We start from the raw sequence: 26112 nt of genomic DNA on the forward strand, positions 1-26112 counted from the left end.
TTCGAAACAATTAAAAATAACGAAAACGTCATCACCTACATTGGTGAATCGTTTTAAAAACATGTTGATTAAACTGTAAAACGTAAGCTGCAAATAATATTCACTACGTTGTATTTGCAACATTTCTGCTATTGGGCTATGGTAACTTACTTTTTATATAAAAAAAAACATATTTTTTACTTCAAATAAAAAATTAAATAAAAACATGATTACAGTTAAACCATGGTAACCACAAATTAACCATGGTTTTGCTGCACTAACCATAGATTAGCCATGGTATTTGTTGTAAAATTGTGGTTACAAATGGTAATCCATCCGTCCAAAAAACAAAAAAACATGGTTATTTCTCTTTTACTATAATAAAACCATGGTTAATTTTCGTACGGGGACAGTCCCAAGCTCTCGGTTCGAATCCAGTTGTTCAGAATCATTGATTCGTTTAAATTAAAAGATACAACTCCAAACTATGATTCGGTTGTTTTTTTTTTAAAAGGATAAGGCATTTTTAAGGATAAATTTATCAATACATTTCCTCACTGACATTTTAATTGCAAATTATTAAATCCAAGATGTACCACATGTCAAAGATAAAAGATTTAAAAAAAAAATCGTATTTATCGATTTTGATGTTTCTGTCCCTATTAAACAAAGTTATTTTGGACCAAGGATCTAAAAAATGAACATGAGCATGGATCTGAATCATCTGCTAGTCTGGCCCGCACAGCGCCCCCTGTTGCTATTTATATAAATAAATCTACCATTCAAAGTTTCCATTTTTCTTTTGGCTGGAGATTGTTAAATCGGTAGATATGTAATTACCTGGTTTATATATAGTACATCGACACAAACCTCCCAAAACTTCCTGTTATTTTATCTTAGAGCTATTACATTCACCTACTGCTATTGAACATAAATTAACTTAAAGGGATCGTTCATCCAAAAATTAAAAAAGTTGTACGAGTTTCTTTTGTGTACGAGTTTCCACCGTTGACTTCCAGACTTTGGAAGTCAATGGCGGCTGTCAACTGTCTGGTTACCATCATTCTTTAAAATATCTTCTTTTGTGTTTAACAGAAGAAAGAAACTCATACAGGTTTGGAACAACATAAGGGTGAGTAAATGATTACAGAATTTTCCTTTTTTTGGGTGAACTTTCCATTTAAATGTCTTATTCATAACTTTCCATAGAAGTTGGAATTCAAATGAAACAATCCTAGAACACCAACGATGCAAAGGCATGGCATAGTGTAATTTCTTACAATGATGACAATCTTAAAGAAATTCTATTCAAAGTTATGTTTTATTTCATTAGTTGTAAAATAGTCCCATATGATGGTTCGTACTACAAAAACAAGATTGTGTCGATTCCAAACCTCCAACCTCCTCTCCCATATAAACCTTTACAATCTGGAAACAGAACAAAAAGTCACAATAACCAACATTTCAAAAGATCTACTGAGCCAACCTCAACTAAACCCCAAATAACAGGGCTGATCCAGAAATGCTCTAGAGCTGCTTCATTGACTCTCTTGAAATAACTGCACTGACAGGATTGTAAGATAATGCTTGGAAAGCTTCTCAATCTAGTCCGAGCCTAGTTTTGATCTGAATATTCAGTCAAACAGACACTCTATTGCTTTGTAAAAGTAAAGATAAAGTGATGATGGCCCTTAGCAAGTGGAAGTTATAACCCGCTTCAGGGGGTAGAAGTAGCTTTAGTGTATTTTGGATCAGACCTTCAACCAAACACCTAATAAATCTGACTTTTTAATATTAATTTGAATACATCTTAAAATTTGTTTGGAAAATCTCCCTGCATCAACAAAAGATAATTAAACACACCAAACCGTGAATAAAAGGACATGAACAAAAAAACTCCCTAACGTTTAAAGAGTCGTCTTCAGATGCACATACGAAGCATGAAATGTTAGAAAAAAGACATGATCTTCCCTTTTGTGAGACACAATAGCTTCACAAGACTGCTTAGGAATTCTGTACATCGAAATCCAATTCTAAAGCCACGGCAAGCCATGAAATTCTCCATGGATGTGCTCTCAATCCTACTTGTACAAAACTACTTCTCAGATAAGGGAGATTTCGTTTTTTTTCTTCGGAACCCTGAGAAACAGCTGCATATCGAATTCGTTTATTTCTCCAAACCACTTAATCTAATCTAGTGTAATGCAGTTTCAAATGAACCTTTGGGCCAAACAAAGCATTTCAAACAGTCATGTGTACTTCAATTCAGTACATGTGAAAAACGCAACTCTACAAAAGAATTGCGAAGTTTTTTTTAATTACATTTTGAAAAAGGCATTGCGTTCCAGTTGAAATGTAAATTGAGTGCTTCAAAAGAGTAAATAGATTCATTATGAAAGTACAAATTTGTTGCACTCGCTTGGAGTCCAAATCTAATTTCTCCATTACAGGGGAAGGCAAAAATGTTTAAACAAGGCTTTAACACTGACTCTTGATTAAACATTTGTTAAAGAAGAGGTTAAAACAGTAGGGGCAAGAGTGAAATGTTGAAGTTTTTGCTCTTCGGGGGTTTCATGAGAGAGTGAAGTTGTGTCGCTTCTATTTGGCTGCAACTTCATTCTCAGCTGGTTGGCCTGTAGCAGTTTCTGCAGTTTTAGAGGCCTGTAACAGACAATACAGCAGACAGAGAAGTGAATCAAGAGACAATTGACTGATGATGTAGTCAGTTATGTAAACTAACCAAAATGATCTAACAAAAAGGTTACAGTGCACCCATAAAATTCAAGTCGCTTTATACCGACATGGCTGTCATCAGGCTGATGCTATTTTCACATAATTAAAATGAATGGGGACAGTCAGCACCATAATGACAAAAGCATCATAAGGCTAAAGGCCGGTTCACACCAATGACAATAACTGTAATGATAAACTATAACATTATATTTGACATTAACACCCGCCAAATGCAGGTGGATTTCAGCAGTGCTTGAATTTCGACATGGGATTGCGCATCATTTTACTCATTCCCGCAGATTTTGCGCTTATACCCGAAGTGCGCGCACCTAAAAGCCGCCTCTCAGTATTAAATTGAGTTTGTTTTTGGCGCTTATTGCGCTTAAACAGTCAAATACACACAAAATCATTTAAAAATGCCAGTCTTGGCGAGTATTCACGTAAACACAGTCAGTTATGTTTTAAGTGAACATAAATAAATGAGAAAGAAAATGCATGTGTAACAGTATAATGGATCAGTGCATCAGGTCTTGAAGTCGGTCCCTCCAGTTTTTCTCTTTTTTTGGCAATCCTGCATAATTTGTCATTTCAAAAATGATTTTAATCACAAAAATAATTGATAATATTATCTACATATGTATTTATTTAAAGCTGTAATGCATTATTTTCACGAGGATACAGACGTTGTGCATGTGCATCATGGTCTGTGTGAAATATAGATGCCCATAAATGCCAAGGAACGGGCAGAAATTACTCGAGGTGGATGAATGACCAAATAAGAAGTATGATATGCCTGATAGCAAAAAAAAAAAAAAAAAAAAGGTTAATAAAAGCGCTGTATACACGAACTCAATTTGGTAGTGACACACTGACCGAACTCAGACTGGCTGCGGATTCTGTGTGTGTTTGCCGCCTGTCAGCGCTCGCACGAGTATACCGAAATCAATGTGTTTCTATTTCTAGACTTATTGTTATTGCCCATGAACAATCAAATACAGGACAAATATCATATACTAATATTAATGTCAATCTAACAACAACAGGGGGAAAAACTACCAGTAGCCTACTTAAACTTTGCATCTGTATCTTTTTATTTTATTTTATTTTTTTATATGCCCTGTTGTAGTTTGTTTATTAGTTCTAATTTTATTACTGACTGTTTACTTGATTACTTAAAGGGATAGTTCACCCAAAAATGGAAATTAGCCCATGATTTACTCACCCTGAAGCCATCCTAGGTGTATATGACATTCTTCTTTCAGACGAATACAATGGGAGTTATATAAAAAAAATGTCCTGGCTCTTCCAAGCTTGATAATGAGAGTGTACTCCGATTGTATTCGTCTGAAAGAAGAACGTCATATACACCTAGGATGGCTTCAGGGTGAGTAAATCATGGGCTAATTTTCATTTTTGGGTGAACTATTTCTTTAATTACTTGAGAATATTTTACTTGTATTAGGTAGTTTCTAATTGCTGTGGTTTACTGGTAAGATTTTGGTCATATTTCCCACATTATTGCCTTAATCCAGTGTTTCTCAACTGGTGGGTCGCAGTCGACACTTCTGTCAGAGAAAAACGTGCCTGATTTTTATCTGCGGTCAGATTAGACGTTATATGTCACTGGGCTTGCATAGACTAGTCGAGTAGTCGATAGATCGACTACTTCAACCACTAGTCGACGCTGTCGGAAACAATCGACTACTCGAGCGTCCATTAACCATAAATGAATTAAAAATGGCGAACGTCACCAACAGACGCCACACGTCAGATGTGTGGAAGTATTTCATCAAGGATGACAAAAATATTGTAATTGGCCAACTCTGCAAGAGGCCGTTCACATATTGCGTTTAAAAACGTGTGGAAAGCGCGGCCGCTGTCTCCTACAAGCGCTCGCGCTCCCATGGCGTCTGTCGGTGCTATGCAACCGTGAACTGCGCTCTCCATGATGACGATGAAGAAGTATCAGCAAAGGATTAATTGATTTCTAGCCCTTGCATTAGCTTTACTACTAGATATATTTCTGGAGATGAGAAGGAAAAACCCGCCTGGAAAAACTAGCGCACCACGTTGTTTCCATATGAGCGCGCTCGCCGCGCCTACATTTGAAATAACGACCTTGAGCGCGAAAAAGACGCGATATGTGAACGGCCCCTAGAAGCAGACGTCTGAAATGAAAGGCAAGAACGGCTATTTATTTGGCTTTAGACTGTTACATGAAAATTTAAAAATGAAATGTCATAATTATAATGTTTTGAGAGTTTACTTATGTAATTGTTGCATTAGGCTATGAATTAATAAATGTTTATTGATAAGATCTAGCTATTTCATGTCTTTTCATTTAAAGTAGCATGAACCACGAGTAGTCGAGTAACTCGAGTATTGTTTTGATAAGGAATCGACTAGCAGAAATCAGTAGTCGTGCAACCCCTATATGTCAGTGTCATTATTCTAACGTTAATAAAAGTCTCTCACCTCAGAAAAGTGAAATATTTCCTGTCAGCCGTTATACTGTGCTCGTAGCACGCACGCTCTTCAATTGCACGCGCAAATGTGGCGGCACGCGCTGTATATCACTTCACTATAAATAAAGCGCAAAAGAAATTACGAGCATGCAACGTCGTAGTTATGTTGTCAATTAGCAAGTGATGAAATTATCAAAAAGTACCAATAAATTATAAATTGTACTTCGTTTGTTAGCTGTAAAGATTCGCATGCAGGTACTGTATTCATCAGGAGCAGTTTCCATACATTTCATTAACAATTCATGTTAGTATTGTGCATTTATTTACCATGGTAACTGTTGTTTCCGTAACCCAAAAATGTCCATTTATTTTCACAGTGTTATTTTGTTTATTTTTAAATGACTGTGGTGGCTCGTACCAACTTACTAACTTTACTGTATTAACAAAAAATATTTTGGGACTGCTATTTTATAGCCTTACCATACACAGCTTGTTCATCATAAGTAAAGTGGGATGTAGTTGTGTGCAATGTTGTTTTCGTCAACGATGACGATAACGAAATGATTTCGTTGACGCACCTTTTTTTTATGACGATAACGCGACGATGACTAGCTAAAAATGGCTCTAAGGTGACTAAAACATGACGAGACGTTTTCGAGTTTTCGTTGACGAGACGAGACGGAACGAAAATGATTATAAGTCTGACGTTCACAATGCATGTCATTTCTGCCTAATTTGCGTGAAATCTGTCTGTTTTGAGCTAAAAAAAAAAAAGTATCAGCAATGCTGCAGCTTCCTATCCTTGTTTTGGGTACGCCCACCACCCGGCTGCCTATGCCGCGCACCAGATTCCACACAACAACAACACACCTGCGGCTGCGGCTAGTCACGAGTCGCCACACATCTTCGATATGAGGCGGCGGACTGGACAAAAGCGAAACGAACTGCGCGAGCGAGCGACAGTGCGCGAGAGAGACCGAAAGTGCGCGCGAGAGACCGAGTGTGTCTGCGCGCGAGAGAGACCGAAAGTGCGCGCGAGAGACCGAGTGTGTCTGCGCGCGAGAGAGACCGAAAGTGCGCGCGAGAGACCGAGTGTGTCTGCGCGCGAGAGACCGAGTGTGTCTGCGCGCGAGAGAGACCGAGCGTACGCGAGAGAGACCGAGTGTGTCCGAGCATTAGTTTAGTGGGCTAATTGGTACAAAGTAATATATAATTATATAACTTAGATTATAACATAAATTATTATTTAACTAATTATATAAAAAAGCCACAATTGCCAAAGTAAGAACGTTTTTATTCCTGGCTTTTTTTTAGTAAAACAGTGATTCCATGTTACCACTTTATCTGTGTGTAATGTTGTAGTAGCTCAAAGTTTTTTGCTGTTTAAACTGTAAACCATTCCTTTATTACTGTGATTACTGGTGAAAATAGCCAATGTGCTGAAATTTTAGAAGAGCATCAATTCATGGAAAAAATATATCTTGAAATATGGGGATAAAAGGTTTCTGCCCAATGCAACAATGAAGTACAGCTTGGCAGCACTGCATCTCCATCAATGAGAAAGTCTAGTTTATTATGCAAAGGTTTTAAGGTTAACTGTTGTTTTATGAATTGCAACACTTGCTACAGTACAACCTGTCAAACCTAAGCCCATTTCCAATACTTTTTAACCTAAATTAATTTGTTAAAGACTACTTTTTTTTTTTTTTTTACAAAAATTGACTAAAACTTGACTAAAACCTTTTTGCGTTTTCGTCGACTAAAACTTGACTAAAACTATCAAGTTTATAAGTGACTAAAATGTGACTAAAACTAAAAAGCATTTTCGTCCAAAAGACTAAGACTAAAGGCCATTGCACACTGAGTCCGAAATTTTCGTATGCGTTTTTTCGTGTTCGTCAGCCTTAAAATTCGTCACGCACAGAAACCTTGCACACTGAGTCCGATGCGTATTTATTAAACCTTTGCGGAAAAAAACGCAAAAAATTCAAATTGGATTCGTCAAGCAGTGAGGATGATTTTGTTGCCCTCTTTCTCCTTAAAAAGAGAAAAAGAAAGAGGAAATATTGGGTCCATCCAATCCTGAGATTGCGCCGAGAGGAAGGAGAGTTTCACCTCCTTATCAAGAAGTTGCGAAATTATCCCGAGCGATTCAAAATTTACCTCAGAATGTCAGTGGAACAGTTTGATGCTTTGCTAGCATATTAAAAAGAAGACCACCAATTTCCGTGAACCAATCGATCCTGAACAGATGGCAGTATGTCTAGTATGGACACACACAACACGGCTGGAGTGTGACAGACACTTGTCAGACGCGTTTATATAACGTTACTGTCTATGGTCAGACGCCACTCTGGATTTTGTCGTTCGCTTGTACGGTGGCTTTGAATTGTCAAAAAACCTCTCAAAATACTGGCTGTGGATGCGAAAAACGCAGAAAATCGAACCCGATCCGAATTTTTTTTATTACGGACGAAAGTTTCGTAGACAGTGTGCAAGCGAGATTGACATAACGTGAGGTCGAATTTTTTTTTTTACGTGCGAAAATTTCGGATGCGAATTTCGGACTCAGTGTGCAATGGCCTTAAGACTAAAACTAAAAGGGCTGCCAAAAACAACACTGGTTGTGTGTCAACCATTTTTGTGAAATAAATTGGCTTGGTTTTTAAAAAAGCTAATATTTTATATTTAAAAAATAGATATTATTAAAAATGTATATTTTTTAAGGAGTTAGGTCAACAACAAAAAAACTTAGTCCCGTGGCCAAGCCAGTTGAGAACCACTGCCTTAATCCATACAACTTGCAGGCCATATTCTAAGTTACATGAAGCCATATACAGGCATGAAAACTCCTCACCTTTCGGCGAAATTCGCCGTTTTAAAACCAAAATGGGTCACCTACGTGATTTGTGCAGATCCGATGAGAAAATATTTATTGGGGGGGGGGGGGGTCGTGGCCAGCATTTACCCGCTATATCCCTATATCTCTATAGTTACCATAAACTTAGCAGCTTTAAAAAACCAATCATCATTCCTAATGCCGAAACCTGACAGCCAATCCGAGTCAGAGTAGGGCAGAATTGTTTTCAAAGTCTTTAACACCGCGAGTCTGATGACACACTGCCGAACAAAGAACCGCACGTCGGAAAGCAAGCCTGAGGTAAGTTAGCTTACAATGTTAAATGTCCTGTCAGATACAGACAGCGATGTTGCCAATGTCATTATTTTAAATTTTGACATAGAAGAGGGCGGGATAATATCGCGAGCGGGCGCGGGCGCCGCGAGCGCTGAGCGAGCAGGAACGAGTAGTGAGTTGTCGTCGAAAAAGATGGATAATGCAAAAAAGCTGTCGGGGGCTAAACATAGAAAAAGAAAGAGAGGAAAGGAGATGGCATGTCAATTGATGCAACAGCAGCTAAATAAGTGGATGGTGAAAGGCTACAGGTAGGATTTTGTTTTGTGTGACGTCCAGGCATTTAGGCTAATGCCATCGGGACTACCGGGAGATTCCCGGTGGGCCGACGTGCTTTTTGGGCCGATACATCTCATACTTTTTTGTTTCGTTTTTTGTCTTAACGGCCCATAAAACTCGTACATCGGCGGCCCATTCGTTTTGTTTTGCTTAATTGGCGGCGCTGGGTTAGTGTGTAATGCATTGGTCAATAAAAAGTCAGCGTTAGTTTTTTTGTTTTCTGACACCCCATGAAACACGTAGATCAGCGGCCCATTTGGTTCTTTTCTTGATTGACACTGGGCTAGCCCAATCACACCTTTAATGTGAAGTATAGAAATATACTCTTTCAAGTATAGAAATTAGTACAAAACTAATTATGAAAGTTTCCTTTATTTTTCAGTGCATTTGTTTTACAATATATGGCTATTACTATCATGGGATTAATATTATAACTATTATTATGTAGTAGTAATGTAGACAGACACTGTAACTAAAATAATTTTTCTTTGTTTAATTTTCACCAGATTGATGAATTTAACATTAAAAAGCACTATATATATATATATATATATATATATATATATATATATATATATATATATATATATATATATATATATAAGTTGATTGGATTGGATTTTTTGCTGCCGCATCCTTCTCACCTTTTTTACCCCTGACCTGTTTTCATGCCTGCATATAATAGCTTTGTGGGGGAAACAATGAAATAAGTTATTTGCTGAAAATTCCTGTGTATGTTATACCTAGTTTTTTGCAGAAGTGATCTAGTAAATCTAGTATGATCTGTAGATCTAGAACAGACGTGGAGATTGTCGATGTATAAACATCTTTTAAATGTTTGTTTTGTTCCTCAAAGCTTCCATACCGCTGTTGTTTGGCTTCTAAAGATTTAGCACACAAGACATCTGGACTACCTTGTGGAGCTTTAATGGTGCATTTTTGGCTCTTGACAGCATCTGTCCCCGTTCATTTTTCATTGTATTGAAAAGAGCATTTAGGACATATTACTAAAGAAGAAAAATTCATGATGGAAACATGATGAGGCCTCACCTTCTTTTTCTTCTTCTTCTGTGCTTTGCGACTTGCAGAACTCTGGATCAGAGACTGAAAATGACAGAGAAGAAACCAAAACATCAAGCTAGGAGAAACCTATTTAATATACATTTTAAACAGATTATATTGGTCTAACATTACCTTCAGTTCAGGATCTTGAACATCTTGTTCAGACTTGTAGAGTTCTGGTTCAAATGGTCCACTGGTGATTCTCAAGGGCCCATTGGCCATCAGCAGCACTGTGAACTTAAACTGTGCCACGAATTCACCTAAATAGAGATACAAGTGGAAAGAGGGATTTATCATTTGAGCAGGTAAAGAAAAGGGATAAAACAGGGGAAAATGGTGCAATGATAATGAGACTGACCTTCTTTTTCATTCAGTACAGTAAAAGGCTGCAGAAGCTCGTGTTTAGCGCACTCTACCACTCCCAAACGAGCTTTCCCTTCATCCTCAAATGCCCTGTCGGACGCAAAGAAGTCTTTACAACCAAACTGCCATGAATTCTTAACCATCGATCTATCCACCAAGTTTTAAATTCATTCTTCTAGCATTCTCATGTGCCAATACAATTACAAATATAGAGCACATTATCAAAAACTCCAGAACATTGTTCCCGAAAGTTCTCACAGCGTTCTGTACATCACCTGCTTCATTCATTCAGGAACAGACTATCTAATGCAGGTGCACCTCTTTGCTAGCAACATGATTTAGCCAAGTTATGAACCTAAGGACTGAAGAATGATTTTGCCCACCTAAGAGTGAAGGGCATAGCGTCAAAGCGTCTCTCCACCTCACTGAAGAACATTCTGGAGGTCTTCATCTTCAGCCCATACTGCTTACTGGGGTCCCGTTTGTAGATGGTTGTCCTCTGACCTCCATCTCTTGCCTATGGGAAAGATCATTCAGACTAAATGTCCATTTGTTTCCATTGTTTGAGATCTATGGGATTACGATCAAGATTTACAATGGCAGGTGTCGTTCGTATAGTGTGGGTATCACTTACCTTCCCCTCTCCTGTGCTGATCAGCACATCCACGGCATAAACTTCATGAACCTCAAACTCTGCCTTCTCATGGTCCTTCCTGTTATGAGACAAACACGTGCTTGCAAATTTTGCTGCAAAAAGTTCTGAGTGGCATTTAATTTGTTGCTATGTGGTTGCTTGCTTTCTGAAGTCAAAGGAGCCTAGCCCGAAACTGTCCACAAGATTTCATCCAACAGGCAAAAATCTTACAGATAAACAGCAATTTTTAATAATATTAAAATACTTATCCCACCTTTACAAGCTGATACTGCAAGTAAACCATTTTGTTGATCAATTTCCCCCCAAAAATTAAAAACTATGTCTATGTGGCATAAACACCTGCTTATTTGAGAAAATAAAGGAACAATATTCTGTTTTGTTTTATACCGTTGTTGATCTGTAGGGTTCTGGATAATGGTCTTCTCTCCATCAATAACATGTTGCTTTAGTTGATGGGACAGCATACCTATCCATGAGCAAAAGAGGAAAACTGTGAATAATGGCACATGCTTCAATGAACAATGGGCAAATCACAGTCAGATATTCATATTGGCTTCTGCAGGTACTTTGAATTGCTTGGCTTTCATGTTTTGTGTGATTAAATGTGATTAACGGGTTAGTTCAGCAAAAAATGAAACATGTTTGAACTTCCATTTATCATATTTGATGTGCTCTATTGTATGCGTGTTGATCAATGTTTATATGTGAATGTTATATCTGTTCATCAATTGTGTGTTCAGAAGACTTGGATTAACCTCTCAATTCATTTGGATTACTTTTATGATCTCTTTATGAACTTTTTGAAGCATCAAGTTATGGATGTGTGGAATCCAGAACCCAACCAAGGAAAACATTTGTAAAAAATCCCAGGTTTCATTAACTTCACAATTTAGACTACATGATATCAGGCCGATTTTGGCACGATCCATTTGTCGTGGTGATTCATAAAACGACAATGGGCATGATCATTTTATCTCGTATAGTGTCATAGTGGATGACATCCGACGCCACGTCTGCAACGCTTTACAGCGTCCCATCAGAAAGACTAGTATGTAGGGCTGCTCGATTATAGAAAAAATCATAATCACGATTATTTCACATGACTTTGGGACTTATTTGAACATTGATTGTACTTTTTGAACTATTAAAATAAATAATATAACAGATAATACTTCAATGAGTATTTTAATAATTCCCGCAGGTCTACCACTTAGGCTATAACGCGGAAAATTCCCCCGCAAACATTGATTCACTTTAGCGTGTAGATTGTATGTGTAGCCTAAATTAATCCACACAGATTATAAAATCAAATCAATCATTTTAAAACTTTCTCCAAGACGCAATTTCACAAACCACGTGAGTGTTCAGCGGTGCTGCGTCTTCTCTCAAACTACACTCTCGTGTTTAGGAGTCGGGACATGACGGAATTGTCACTTGCACAATCGGGCCAGCATTGCATCGTAACTAAAGTTGATAATTTTCACCTCTTTTAAGTCTTATCAGTTTAAACATTCAAGCTGAGAGAGTTTATGGCTTCGGGAGGGGCGATGTGCGCGTGCGCCTCATTCAGAACACAAGACAAAATTAGAGCGTTCTTTCAAAACAGAACATGGCAAAATAATCGTTTTTACTTGATTGTACTATTTTGGTTATCGTTGGGAGCCGAAATCGAAATTCAATTAATTGCACAGCCCTACTAGTATGTTAGATAAGTCACATCTGTGGCACTGACAATAGAGCAGGTATGACGTCACTTTGTAGGCCAACCGGCAGTTAGCATCACAATGGTTCCCTTGACAAAAACCCAATAGGATTTTCCCATAGGCTTTTAGATTATCGCTAAATAAAAATTTGATCAACAAAAGTTTATGATACTTACGCGTTTTGTCCATCGAGATAAATATCACAGATGAACACAACTTTTATGAATTCTGAAGCCTGAATGCCGTCGCCAGGAGTAAAAAGCTAAAGGTAGTCTATAAACGAACTACACCACGGTCCCACGACTTCAACGTCACCATCACTAAGCTTCCGACAACTCTTTCAGTTTTTATCTAAAAACATTTTCCCAGAAGGTTTAAGTTAGAATAGTTCATAAGAGCTCAGTTATAAGCATAACGAGACCGTAAAAGTGGACTGAGTTTACCAGTTCGGCGTGGTGACGTTTAATCTCCTCGACAGCCTCTGTAGTCCCATTTAGCCACTTGTTAGCAACCGCATTTTTCAAGACACATAACAGTTTAAAAAGAATCACGAGTGGGGTAATACTGATGTATTTTATGTCGTAGAACAGGGGTGCCCAATCCTGCTCCTGCCGATCGACTGTCCTGCACAGTTAATCTCCAACCCTAATCAAACACACCTGACTATAATTTTCAATTGATCCTGAAGACATTAATTGGTTGCTTCAGGTGTGTTTGATTAGGGTTGGAGATGAACTGTGCAGGACAGTCGATAGACAGGAGCAGGATTGGGCACCCCTGTCGTAGAATAAAACGTGAAAGTGTCTTGAGCTTGTGTTCACTAGTGGTGGGCAGATCGAGGCTTCATGAAGCAATGAAACAGTTGAAGCAAATGTTCCATATTGTTTCGAGGCTTCGAATCAATCCAACACCCGTCTCAACGATGACCCCTAGTGGTCACTTGCAGGTGTTGATCTGAAATAACCTTGACGAGCCATTAAAATAATGTGTTGTTTTTTTATTATTGTATTTTTCTAATATGTGAAGCTTGTGACCTATAGGCTCCTCACTGTGCATAATGTTATTTTGGTCCTGCAAAATGAATATTAATAAAAGAAATCAAGCCACAATGTCTCACTTTTTTTGAGATTTTTATTAAAAAATATTAATTTCTCTGCTGTGGAAGGACTTAGCCTACTTCTTTTTTTACAGTTAATTTCTCCAGCCTTTGAAAAAATCCTCTCACAAGGGACACTTGTTGCTGACGTGCAAATATATTTTTTAGCAAGGACATACAAATGAGGAAAGATTACTGCTCTCTCTTTCCAGTAAGTTAGTGGATCATGAGTTCTGGGCAAATACACAAATTTCAAATTCTCCTCAAATGGCGCATCATGGATGATGTATTGTTGCAGTAGGCTAGCTGCCGATCACACACACATCTCACTTTATTTGGGGTTTCTAAACGGAAATGCTCCCACACCACAGATGTACGGCATCTCTTCTGGGGAGCCTCCATTTTATCTATCTATCCAAATCTATCTATCTATATGAATCTATCTATGTATCTATAATCTATCTATGTATCTAGATATGTATCTAGATATGTACCTATATATGTATCTAGATATAATATGTATCTATATCTATCTATAATCTATCTATGTATTTATATATGTATCTATAATCTATCTATATCTATCTATTAATCTAGCTGTCTATATATATTTATATCTATGTATCTATTAATTTGTCACTATATGTATACTCTGTCTGTCTCTAGCCTATCAGTCAATGTGTTGTGTAAATTTAAATGTAAGCCTAAATAGCCTATAACTAATCAAATCGCACTATGTCACTATATCACCAAAAGTCCGCTAATCTCAAAATCAACTCCTCTCACAAAAATATACTCCTCTTCACTTTTATACAGATGTGCGATTGTGTGGTCTGTTCCCGACCGTGTCAATCAAACGCTGATTCGGCGGACCACACCTGATGAAACACTTAGTGAAACAATTCGAGGCTTCGTTTGGCCATAGTCACGTGACATGGGTGTTTTGAATCACGCTTCGGATCAGTGTTTCGAACATCTGCGCTTCGGGATCTCGCAAAGCTTCGGAACGACTGTTTCGCGTCAGCCATCCCTAGTGTTCACCACAGACTTTTTTCAGCCATTTAACCAAAACCCCATTCAAAAAACCCATTGACTTCAGGACGATGGAGCCGGAAATGCTAAAACGCTAACTCGCTTCCACGTTTTGGCCAACAAAGTGATGTCATAACTGCACCGCTCTATAGGAGCACAGAAGCTCTTCCGTACACCGCTTTCAAACATGGCGTAACTAAAGAGAGACGATGGCATTGGTGCTCTTAGGTGGAATTAGGCAATAGAGGAAAGGTTCATAGAGCTATGGCAAACATCACTCCTGCCTTTATGATGTTTCTTTGAGGGACTACCATGACAGAGTGAAAAAGGATAAATGCTGGCAAACGATAGTGGAGGCACTTCAGCAAACCCGGTGAGTACTGGAATTAGTCTGGAACTGGTCTGTTGAATTGTGGTTGGTCTATCCCAAATGAAATAATAGCAATAACTCACCCTCAATTGGATTGCACTTGAATGAATGGGCAATCTTGTTCCAGGCCTCAGTTACTTGATTGTTCTTCAAAAAGTAAATGGGGCAGATGGAGAAGATGCAAGACTTTGTATTAGAAACAAACCATCACTATATTTGAATAAAAGACTGGCTATTCTCTACGATCTTGTGTTGAGGGGCTGGCTAATGGCTAATAGCTAATGGTCTCAGATGTTAAAGAGTTCCAACCTTATCTATTTTCCACTTTAATAGTGTGAAGTATGTACTAACCTGGTTGCCTGGTTTGACGAGACGCAAAGCTGCTTCGGCACACAGGTGTGCTGCTTTGAGGACATCAGCTTTCCTTCCCGTCACAGGTGCTTCCTAAAAGAAATCAAAATGGTATCACAGAATTAGGGGATAAAGAACAGTCAACCGAAAAGTCACTTGTTTTGTGTCTGGGTTTATGTTGCAATTATCATGACATTTCTTACATGGACATGACATTTTTATTGAATTATTCTATTAAGCAGTAGAGGAAACAGAACAAACTACGAGTGAAATAAACTAGTATATCCATGTAGGAATGAGGAAATTGGCTGCCTGGGAAGGGACATTTTCAGAACTTTGACCATTAAGGGACCAATCAGAAATATTCCAGAGAGGCTTGTTATACTTTATAATTGCACTTTAAGAAGTCCATGAAGCTTTATAAAATTAAAATTGTAGAAACAGTGGTGGAAAAAAGTATATATGCGTGCACACACACCTTGGTAGCTCCAATAACAAGGCTATGTGCCACGTTGGAGATGAAGCCATCAACATGGACTCCTAAATCACTGTTGAGAGAATAAGAGATATTTATGAGGGAACAGAAACCGGAGCAAAGTCATGAAACTCCTGTGTTTTCAGAGAGCATCGAAAAAATGAACATAATAAATCTAGCGAAGGTTTTAATATATATATATATATAAAATGTACATCTATAACACTATAATGCGTTTTATTATCTTGGCATTAAACTTCAGAAAACTAGTTAACAGCGCTCTGTTAAAACTAATCAAGGGACTGATTTTACAAATTGTACATCTTTCTCTCTTCTGACCACTTTAATCGATCTCTCGCTATTTTTTTCCCCTTTTGGAAAGCCGTAGAAACGCTATTGTGGAATTATTTTTCTATTGCTAATTGAGCAAATGTGAATGCAAAAATATATTTGTTGTACTTTCCATTCACCACAACAGAGGTTTACCAAACTATGACGACTTCCATCATAGTTGAGAACCCTGGGCGTTTGAGAACCCTGGAAATGTGAAAATGTCCATTTCTGTAAACCTTTGAGCATCTCCAAATGAATACAATAAAAAAAATCCATTTTTAAAATGACACGGTCTGTTATGGCCACTTCAATGTTTAATTTTTATTTTTGAATTTCACCCCGAATTGAGATACGTAATTTATTTGCATCGTTTTTGTATTATTTACTTGTGTATTAATGTATATTTATGAGCTTATTGCTATTGAACTGTAATATTGGCACCCCCTTTAGTGACATATTTAAATAGTGACAGGATATGGCACTGAACCAGTTTTCAACAGCAATGTGCGGGTGTATGCCGTACAAAGGAAATAAGAAAACAAACTGTTTATTTCAAAGATGAATAAAGGACTGCTTGTTGATACTAGCCCCCTGATGGTAGAAGTCAAAGCTTAAAGGACAATTCTGGTATTTAACACTTTGAGTCTATTTTGTAGTTTGTTTTGGATGAACAAGAGTGGTGGACAAAGAAATTTTGACAATGGTTCCTGTCTCGACTTTTTGACTATTTTAGAATTGCCCATGACCGCTTTAGAATGGGAGTCTATGGCCATGCACAAACATGCCCTTAAAACAACCCTTAACGTTCGTTTTCAAAACTGTTCAACTCACCGAGTGGTTAGTGGTGTTCGTTGATGTTCCAAAACAAGTAGCGTAGCGAAATACAGTTTCTGTCGTGTTTTATTTGGCATTTTGTAAAATCCCATTGATTTCCGTTGGAGGACTCATTGCTCGTTGATATTACTGCGCTACCGGAGACGGAAAGGATGCTGTTTACATTTGGTTGTAGTCTTTTAGGTCTTTTCGCTCGGTTCTCTGTCTCTCAGAAGGCTAGCGTGAGCAGAGCAACGGAAGTTGCCGAAGAGCGGAAGTTTATACGCGGTTGTGAGGTATCTGAAAAAATTGTTCCACTATAGAAAAATAAACGGATTGAAATCATACATTGCGGCGATATATTTGTTTTTAATCATCAACGAACACCACTAACCACTCGGTGAGTTGAACAGTTTTGAAAACGAACGTTAAGGGTTGTTTTAAGGGCATGATTGTGCATGGCCATAGACTCCCATTCTAAAGCGGTCATGGGCAATTCTAAAATAGTCAAAAAGTCAAGACAGGAACCATTGTCACAATTTCTTTGTCCACCACTCTTGTTCATCCAAAATAAACTACAAAATAGACTCAAAGTGTTAAATACCGGAATTGTCCTTTAAAGGGATAGTTCACCCAAAAATTTAAATTGTCATCACCAAAGCCGGGCGCACACTGTACAATATATACAGTAATAGTCCTTTACAATCGTTGCGTGTCAGACTGTACGAACATGATCCTCACTGTAAGCCATGTCACACTGCAAGATCTCAGCTGTCATTAATGTCAGACTGTACGACAGTCAAGACGAGTTCAAATCAGACGCACGCAAGAAAACTCGTCTGGAGTTTTACATTAATCAATGACACGTTCTGTGACCGTGAGATGCATCACATGCGGGATTGAAAGAAATCTCTAACGTTAATTTTGGTCATGGCTTGTCTTGAAAAACAATGACAATTTGACGGTCGTAAGAGAAGTCACACAGCAGGACTGTGAGGCAAATCTTCTGAATTTTGTCAGAGGTAAAATGTGATCACAATGCTCATTAATCGGCTGTCGGTGAACATGCCAAACTAACGATCAAAGTCTTCAGATCATAGCCTAGGATCAGAGGAATCTTTTAGGATTTGCAAAATTTGTCTCAGAGACAGCCAAATCATGGCCAGTTTAACTCGCCCTCAAACTGTTCCAAACCTGTATGAGGGTTTTTTTCTTCTGTTGAACACAAAAGAAGATATTTTAAAGAATGTTGGTTGACGGTAGCCACTGACTTCCACAGTAGGAAAAATACTATGGAAGTCAATGGCTACCGTCAAGTGTCTGGATAACAACGATCTTAAAATATCTTCTTTTGTGTTCAACAGAAGAAAACAAACCTCATACAGGTTTGGAACAACTTGAGGGTGAGTAAATTATGACAACATTTTCATTTTTTGGGTGAACTATCCCTTTAATGGTCCAATGCTTCTACAAGGTCTATAAAAGAGACTTCATAACAATTGTGTTGCAGAATCTACCTAAAACACTTCATTAAAACCGATTAAGTGTGACATTAACGTGCAGAGTGAAACACAGAAAACAAGGGAACAAGCAGGAAGACACAATCGGAAGGGGCAGAGACGGCACTGGGATGTCACTGAGGGATAGAGTGGAGAACACTGCAGACAAGATGGGCAGAGGAAGGAAAAGACATGAGGAGGTCAGACAGACGCAGACGAACTGGAGGGGGGGTTTGCCTACATTTTCACCAAATCTCCATCTTTCATCGTGTAGTCTGGGTCGCTCTTCAGGGGAGAGAAGTGGCAGACACAGTTATTGACTGACACACTGGTGGGGAACGCAATGCCTGCAAGAAAGGACAACCACCAATCCTCAACAAAATAAAAGTTCTGCATAATTTGTGAGGAGAGAAATATTTCAAATTAGACCAGCAGATTTCTCTGAAGGAGACTAAACCTGAACCGATCGATTCTGAATGGGCTCAATAGGACATCTCTTAATTTAAAGCCCACTCACTCTCTTACTAAACCACAAGCGTTTAGCAACATCTACCTTTCTTCATGTCCTTCTCCTTCTTAAAGATCTTCCCAGTCTCTGCCATGATGAAAGCATCTCCTTTCTCGCAGAGGCTGAGAACTGATACTCCTGGTTTGGCTGCCTCGATGACCACCCTCAACGCCTCTAAAGAGAGAAGAACATCAAATAGAGACTAAAGGTGTGGTACAAAAATTTCGCGCAATTTCAAGTGAAAAAAATTGTCAATAGTGTACCAATTTATGAAGCATGGCACACAAAGAAGTTACTTTGCGAATCTATGCGACCAACTTGAACCTGCTGTGAAATTTGTGCGGGGAAATCTTTCGCTCTCACTGGAAATTCCCAATAGTCTGGGATCCCTACTAACATAGCTGGATTCCGTACGAGAACATTTCAGAATGCTAAAACTACATTTGGATTTACTTTTTCAAAAGCATCTACAGACTAACACGTTTCTCAAAGGGGTAGAAGCATTACAGTCCAGCAAAATATGTTTAATGGACATTGGATTCTGACAAGATCAACACTTTGGTGAATTTTCTTCTGATAGTAAAAATTTCGTATTAACTTTTAAAAGGGAGAAGAAACACTTCAAATCAAACTGTACAGTATTGTGGTGTAAGCCCACTGCAGCATCTTTTAAAAAAATATAAATTCAACACAAAAAAAAAACTAAGTGGGCGGTCACACTACAGTTTTTGTTCCATTGACTTCTATTCATATGCATGCAGGAGACAGGAAACACAAGCTCATGCAAAGTTTGGTGAATATATCATATCACGTGAAGACATGTGACCAAAAAAAATTATACGGTGAATGGTGAAAAAAGTGCTGCATGTAATTTTTTTAATGTACTAAAGCATTAAAATACCAGAATTATTTTTTGAAGAAAAAAATCGTGTTGGTAACCAGACAGTTGACGGTAGCCATTGACTTCTATAGTAGAAAAAAAAAATACAATGGAAGTCAATTTGGTGCCATCAACTGTATGGTTACCAAAATTCTTTGGTTCAACTTGAAGGTGAATAAATTATGACAATTTTAATCTTTGGGTGAACTATCCCTTTAATACTTTTTAACATCAGATTTCAGGACATTGTTTACTTAACAAAAAAACTGTTCTTGTACTGTGTCTGTGTTGGGACGTCACTTGAAAACAAAGTCCTGAAAAAAAGAAGTTGAAAACCACTTATAAAAGGACCGTCACACTTTTCATTCTATTGACTTCCATTCATACACATGCAAATACGCGAGACACGAGACGCAAGATAATGTGAATTTCACTGTTTAAATGTTCAAGTTTGTTGAACTCTGACATGTGAACTCATATCACATGACGATGTGTGACCAACAGAAGAGCGTTAGTATTACAACCGTCGCTGTGTCCATAGAAATTGTGTGTGCTTGAAGTCTGCGTGGCTGAGGCTTAAAGGGATAGTTCATCTTTGGAACACAAATGAAGATCTTTCTGATGAAATCTGAGACATAGACCCTCCATAGACAGCTACGCAACTACCATTGTGACGCTTTGAAAAACTTTCATAAAGAGATTGTAAAACTATTTATATTAATTGAACACTTTGTAAATGGACTGCATTTATATAGCGCTTTCAACAGACCCATGGCCACCAAAGCGCTTAACATGCCTCACATTCACCCATTCATTCACTCATTCATACACCAACGGCGGTGTCAGCCACGCAAGGCCATCCATCTTGTCGGGGTCTTGCTCATGGACACCTTGACACTTGGTCAGGTGGAACCGGGGATTGAACCACCAACCTTCCGGTTTGTAGACAACCTACATGAACCACTGAGCCACTGCCGCCCCTAATCATCTTATATGATGAACAGATTTAATTTAGGCTTTTATTCACATATTGATCAGCAAACATAAACAGAAGCTCAACCGAACCTGCTTGATGCTCGAGAACAAACCTCATTGGTTCTCGCTGAAGCTCAAACGTGCTGCGTAACACGAGAATGAACCTCATTGGTTGTCGCACGTCAAGCAAACATGCTTGAGTTTCAGTTTACCACAACTGATGTGCGAATTGATGAATGTTTATGTGAATAAAAGCCTAAATTCAATCTGTTCATCATATAAAACGATCGAGTCTCTTCAAAAAATTTGGACTAAACCACTCGATTCAAATGGATTAGTTTTACGATCTCTTTATGAACTTTTTGAAGTGTCAAAGTGATAGTTGCATAGCTGAGTACAGAAAGGTCATTAAAAGGTCATTAAAAAGATCTTTATTTGTTTTCCGAAGAAGAACGAAAATCTTACCGGTTGGGAACAACATGAGTAATTAATGACAGAATATATTACTGGGTGAACTATCCCTTTAACTCAAAGAAGATATGCAGATAACAGGTGCTTGAGCTTATATGATGGAATGAACTTCTCAACACATCTCAATTTCTTCTCAGCAAAGAAGACAAATGTGGCTAAACTCAAAATCACAGAGTCATCAATGGAGCTCAAAGAGTAGTGCACTTCCATTCAAGTTCACTGTGCAAAAAATACAATGACCTACAGTCATTGACACCAACTGCTCTGGAGTGATAATGTCAAAAGCCCCGTCAGCATCCCCATTCCCCTCAACATCTTCATGAAGTTCACTGCCTGTGTAAGCCATGCTGACAGATAGGATGGGAAAGCTCTAAAGGCATTGATCTGCAATAGTGGACATATACACGTAGAAATCTCACAAATATACCATGCCTTTGAGGACTAACCCCTAACAGCTGGCAATGCGAGAGCCACAAGTGTCCACTGACATGCACTGAGGGCTAATGCTAGCTAGCATTAGCTCCAGAAAGAGTCCCTCCATACTGTAGCTCTGCAAAAAGTGCACTAGCTTTATAGACGTGCACTGGAGGAACAGCCATGCATTTAAAACAGGTCTTAAGCGGCTGCATATTGCATAAGGTCAGAGCGCTGGGATCTGATGTCCCACGCTGCTCATCTCGTCCTAACACATGGCATGCACGAGAGAGCAGCGTGGAGGCCCGTGTCACCGACCCAACACCTCCATCACTCATAACGTCAAACTCACGGTTGGCGATGTCACCGCCCATCTTGTATTTGGTCACGACCAAGTCCTCGGCGATGGTCTGCTCTTGCTGTTCGTCGTCGGACATAGTTGCACCGGCTCTCAAAGCGTCTCTCTGTCAATACGTCGTTTAGCGGACAGCAGAAATCAGTCACGCTACCACAGCGACTCGCCGTCCGTCAGGCTCCGCCCACAGCCTCCACGCACAGCGTAGCCACGCCCACTACGCAGCCACAACTGAGGTGTCGTCATATACGATGGCGCCAAAAGCCAACCGAGGCTTTTGGATATTTTCCAAAATTGTTTTCTTACATTTGTTCTATGTATCTATCTATCTATCTATCTATCTATCTATCTATCTATCTATCTATCTATGCACAATAAGATTTCACAGTTTTAAAGACTTTTCACAGATTTCACGGTTTAAAACCTTTACACTAAGAAGGTTAATCAGTAGGCTATCTATGGCTGACTGTGTATGTAATTTAGAGACTTTTAAGGCACTCTTTTTCGGTTGATTTAAGGATTGAAAATGCCACAAAACATGAACAAATCTACATTTATGTCATTAAAAATGACATATAATCAAATATATTATAGGCTATATAATATATATAAATATAACAATAAGTTTAATTTGTCAACATAAGAGTACTTTTCTTTTCAATTGAAATCTATTATATAAAAATGAATCATAAAAAGGCTTGTATCTGCAAGAATGTGCATTTTATTCTGTTGTAAATGATATAATCAATACAGTCAGTGGCATCTGTGAAACTTAGACTAGTTCATGGGAACCATAAAGATCAGATGAATTACTCACCCACTAATAGGTTCTCCACCTATAACCATTTGAAACACATAAACACACAGAGCATAAATCTGTCTGGCTGTTCAGGAATTGTCTTTATAGTTCTTATAGCTATAAACTCATATTAAAATATGTGTTGAGAAACTACCACACCAAAACACAGAAAGCAGAAAAAATGTGGGTGTATGAGAGCAAAGGTTTCAAAAGTTTAGTTCAGGTTTATATAGAAACATTTTTATTAAAAGTGTAAGACAACAGGTTTCAAACAGTAAATATAAAATCATTTCAAACTGTTACAAAGTTGAGAAAATACTTTAGTTAGATATGTTTGTACAAAACTATAGTTTCGCTGTAAAAGCTTGTTTACTGGCCATTTCATTTGAAACATAATACAAGTACTTCATTATGATTTGTTCATAAGGCATGCACAACACCTCTCAAAGAAAAACAACTTCACCCAAATTCAATCAATATGCTATGTAACTGACATTATCAAATAATTATTTTATAAATTCCAAATGTAAATACCCCAGATTTGACATTGGGGGATAATTTGAGTGCAATCTGAATGGTATGGCACAGATGCACAGTGGTATGGCAGTAACAGCTGTTGACTGAATTGGGCACTTCATGAACACACTAGATAACATATATTTAAGAAGAACACTCACTCTCAAAAGCACAAACAGCAAACTTATGGCTTCACTCGATGAGTTACACAAACTTGGCATTAACAGAACATTTTAAGTAACCACACACTTACATAAACGTTTATGTACATAAACATCAAGATGTAATGTAAAAATCAGTGCTTTCAATGTGAAGCTCATTAATCTGGTAATCTGGCACCTCCACCATACACTCTTAAAAAAAATAAAGGTTCTAAAAGAGGGTTTTCACAGTAATGCCACAGAACAGGGGTGTCCGATCCTGGAGATCAAACACACCTAACTATCAAGAGTTCAGCTGCTTGAGTTGGGTTTGATCAGGGCTGGAGCTGAACTTTGCAGGGAGGTAGACCTCCAGGAACAGGATTGGGCATCCTTGCCATAGAAGAACCATTTTGGGTTCCCTAAAGCCAATTCACACTGCTCTGACAGACGCCGACCAATGACAACAGATACTTCGTCAGGTTTGGTTGGATCCGTGTGTTACCCCTGTTGCTGTCGGTCGGCTTTTGTTTTTGCCGACCGATCGTATTCAATTGGCATTTGTTGGGTTGTGGAATGTATAAAAATTGGCGTAATGTAATCTGGTGATTGTCCGTGTTAGTCGGCGTCTGTCGGTGCAGTGTGAATTGGCCTCTAAAAACCTTTCAGTGACTTACAAGAATAATTTTTTTTCTTAGTGTGAAAGAACATTTTATTCTAAAGCACTTTTATAGTTTCCACTATTGAGAACGTTTTGTGGAATGGAAAGGTTCCATTAATGTGAAAGGTTCTTTATAGAACCATCAATGCCAATAAAGAACCTTTCCTTTTAAGACTTTATTAAAAAAGAACAAAGCTGCTCTGGCTTTAAGATATTTAAACCACTTAATGGCACATTTTTTTTACATCAAGAATACATTTTACATCAAAATACATTTATTTTGTCATGGTTGTATCAGTTTTATCATGGATGTGAGCCAATACAGTGCATTATTGAATAATATCCTGAACATTGGTCACGGAAGACAGTTCAACCTGCATTTGTTCATTTGCATCAAGTTCCTTCAATCCATTCTCCGCCTCTATGTGCGGACAGCACTGGTTTTATGAAACGACCTGCTGTGCCAGTAGTCAGGATTATCAAAAGCTTTATGTTCCATCCCAGCACGCACTTTTACATACGCTCCAGACCCCGGTCCCCCTGAACACTCTCCATCCCTCAGTCCAACACTCTCCTCGTCTTCTCCCTCCATGTTCTGGTATTCAGCTTCCGAGGCTCCACCTGCAGCCAACGAGTCCATATCCTCATATTCATACACTTCTCCTTCCCCTTCCATTAACCCCTGCACCCTGAGCGAATTCCTCAGCCGAGGCTGGCTGTTCGTGTACTGATAGTCATCCTCCACATACTCGTCTTCATCGTCTTGTGGCGATCTTTTGAGAAGAGGGTGGGAAACTGGTCTTGGGAGGTGAAGTTTGACAACCATGTTGGTTGGTGGTGCTCCTCCTGCTCCTCCAGCACGGATGTCCATGTACTCGTACTGAACCTCCTGAAGATCTAGATCAGCATCCATGTACTCGGCTTCACTGGACAGGAAATCGCCATCGCTGTGACTCCTTTGGTCAGTCGAGGACTGGGAGAGACCTCCGCTACTTTCTGAGCCCTCGATTGATGATCTCTTACTGGGTCTGCCGGACCCTTGAGATTTGTGATTGCTGTACAACCCTGCAGGGTTGAAGGAGGCACTGCGGTTTCGTGGCGGTCGCTGACTGTAATCTTTAAGCTGCCCTGGTATATGGTTGAGTGAGAGAGTCTGGTTGTTCATATACTCGTATTCTTCACCCGGCCCATTGCGGGCTTCTAAAAAGTCACCCGAATGACCTCTTGACAGTCTCCTTTGAGAACGTATTGAACGTGATGATGGTAATAGAAGAGTTTCTGAAGAAAATCATAAAACAAGAGATGTGTTAACACAAGTACTCATAAATATTAAAGTCAATGTCCACCTCCGATAAAAAAATTCTAAAAAGAAATTGCGATTGCGACTTTATTTCTTAGCTTTTTCAGCAACATTGGTTCCAGAAGTATTTTATCCATTAATTTTCCCCATAGGGATGTTAAAAAAAGTCTTGGTTAAAGTGCCATGAACTAAGCCAACCAGCTATGATGTGAATCACAACACAATCAAAACAATTATTTGAAGCAAAAAAGTATTTGAAAATCGGACAAAAAGACAAAAGTACAAGACTTAACGACTTTAATGAGGGAAAGAATTACAATCCCATGAAGCATTGTGAACAACATAATCGAATTAAAAAACGATGGAGAAATATAAAACTATTCATTTAAAGTTGTTGATGTGAAGTATAATAAGTATAAGTGTTTTGAGAATAGTGAGACCGACTCGATTACATCATTTGCAGTGCTTCATGGGAGTGGGTGGAGCTAAGGAGCTCTTTTGGCATGATTTTCTTGTCGCAACTCACATGAAAATTCAGCTGTTAAACACGATTATAGTTCAAAATAAGTTGAAATAATGCAGACTCAGGGCTCACAACAGGTCTGTCACAACAACAATCATTATCAATTTCCTATGGACACGATATTGAATTTAAGGGATGAGAGGGATGGACTTATGGACAGTCCTTACAA

The 26112-nt window shown here is 38.5% G+C and overlaps 2 protein-coding genes across 3 annotated transcripts in view; both read right to left on the reverse strand.

Moving 5' to 3' along the window:
• Positions 1-1281: 1281 nt before the first annotated feature.
• pa2g4a (proliferation-associated 2G4, a) lies at positions 1282-22198 on the reverse strand. The gene is made up of 13 exons (XM_082189955.1): positions 22002-22198; positions 18955-19083; positions 18643-18748; positions 15760-15829; positions 15282-15374; positions 15014-15077; positions 11117-11195; positions 10709-10787; positions 10458-10591; positions 10070-10164; positions 9844-9971; positions 9700-9753; positions 1282-2640 (listed from the first exon to the last, which is right to left on the reverse strand). The coding sequence occupies exons 1-13, from the start codon at positions 22084-22086 to the stop codon at positions 2578-2580; spliced, it is 1179 nt and encodes a 392-aa protein (XP_082046081.1). The 5' UTR covers positions 22087-22198; the 3' UTR covers positions 1282-2577.
• An 818-nt stretch (positions 22199-23016) lies between these two features.
• Positions 23017-26112, reverse strand: part of erbb3a (erb-b2 receptor tyrosine kinase 3a) — a 28642-nt gene continuing 25546 nt past the window's right edge. For both annotated transcript variants that reach the window (XM_082137327.1, XM_082137326.1), the window contains one exon: positions 23017-25398. In XM_082137327.1, coding sequence (XP_081993453.1) covers positions 24542-25398 — 857 coding nt within the window. In that variant the 3' untranslated portion in view covers positions 23017-24541. The remainder of the gene's footprint in view (positions 25399-26112) is intronic.

The sequence above is a fragment of the Leuciscus leuciscus genome (genome assembly GCF_965113295.1).
Source record: "Leuciscus leuciscus genome assembly, chromosome: 14".
NCBI classification, from domain to species: domain Eukaryota; kingdom Metazoa; phylum Chordata; class Actinopteri; order Cypriniformes; family Leuciscidae; genus Leuciscus; species Leuciscus leuciscus.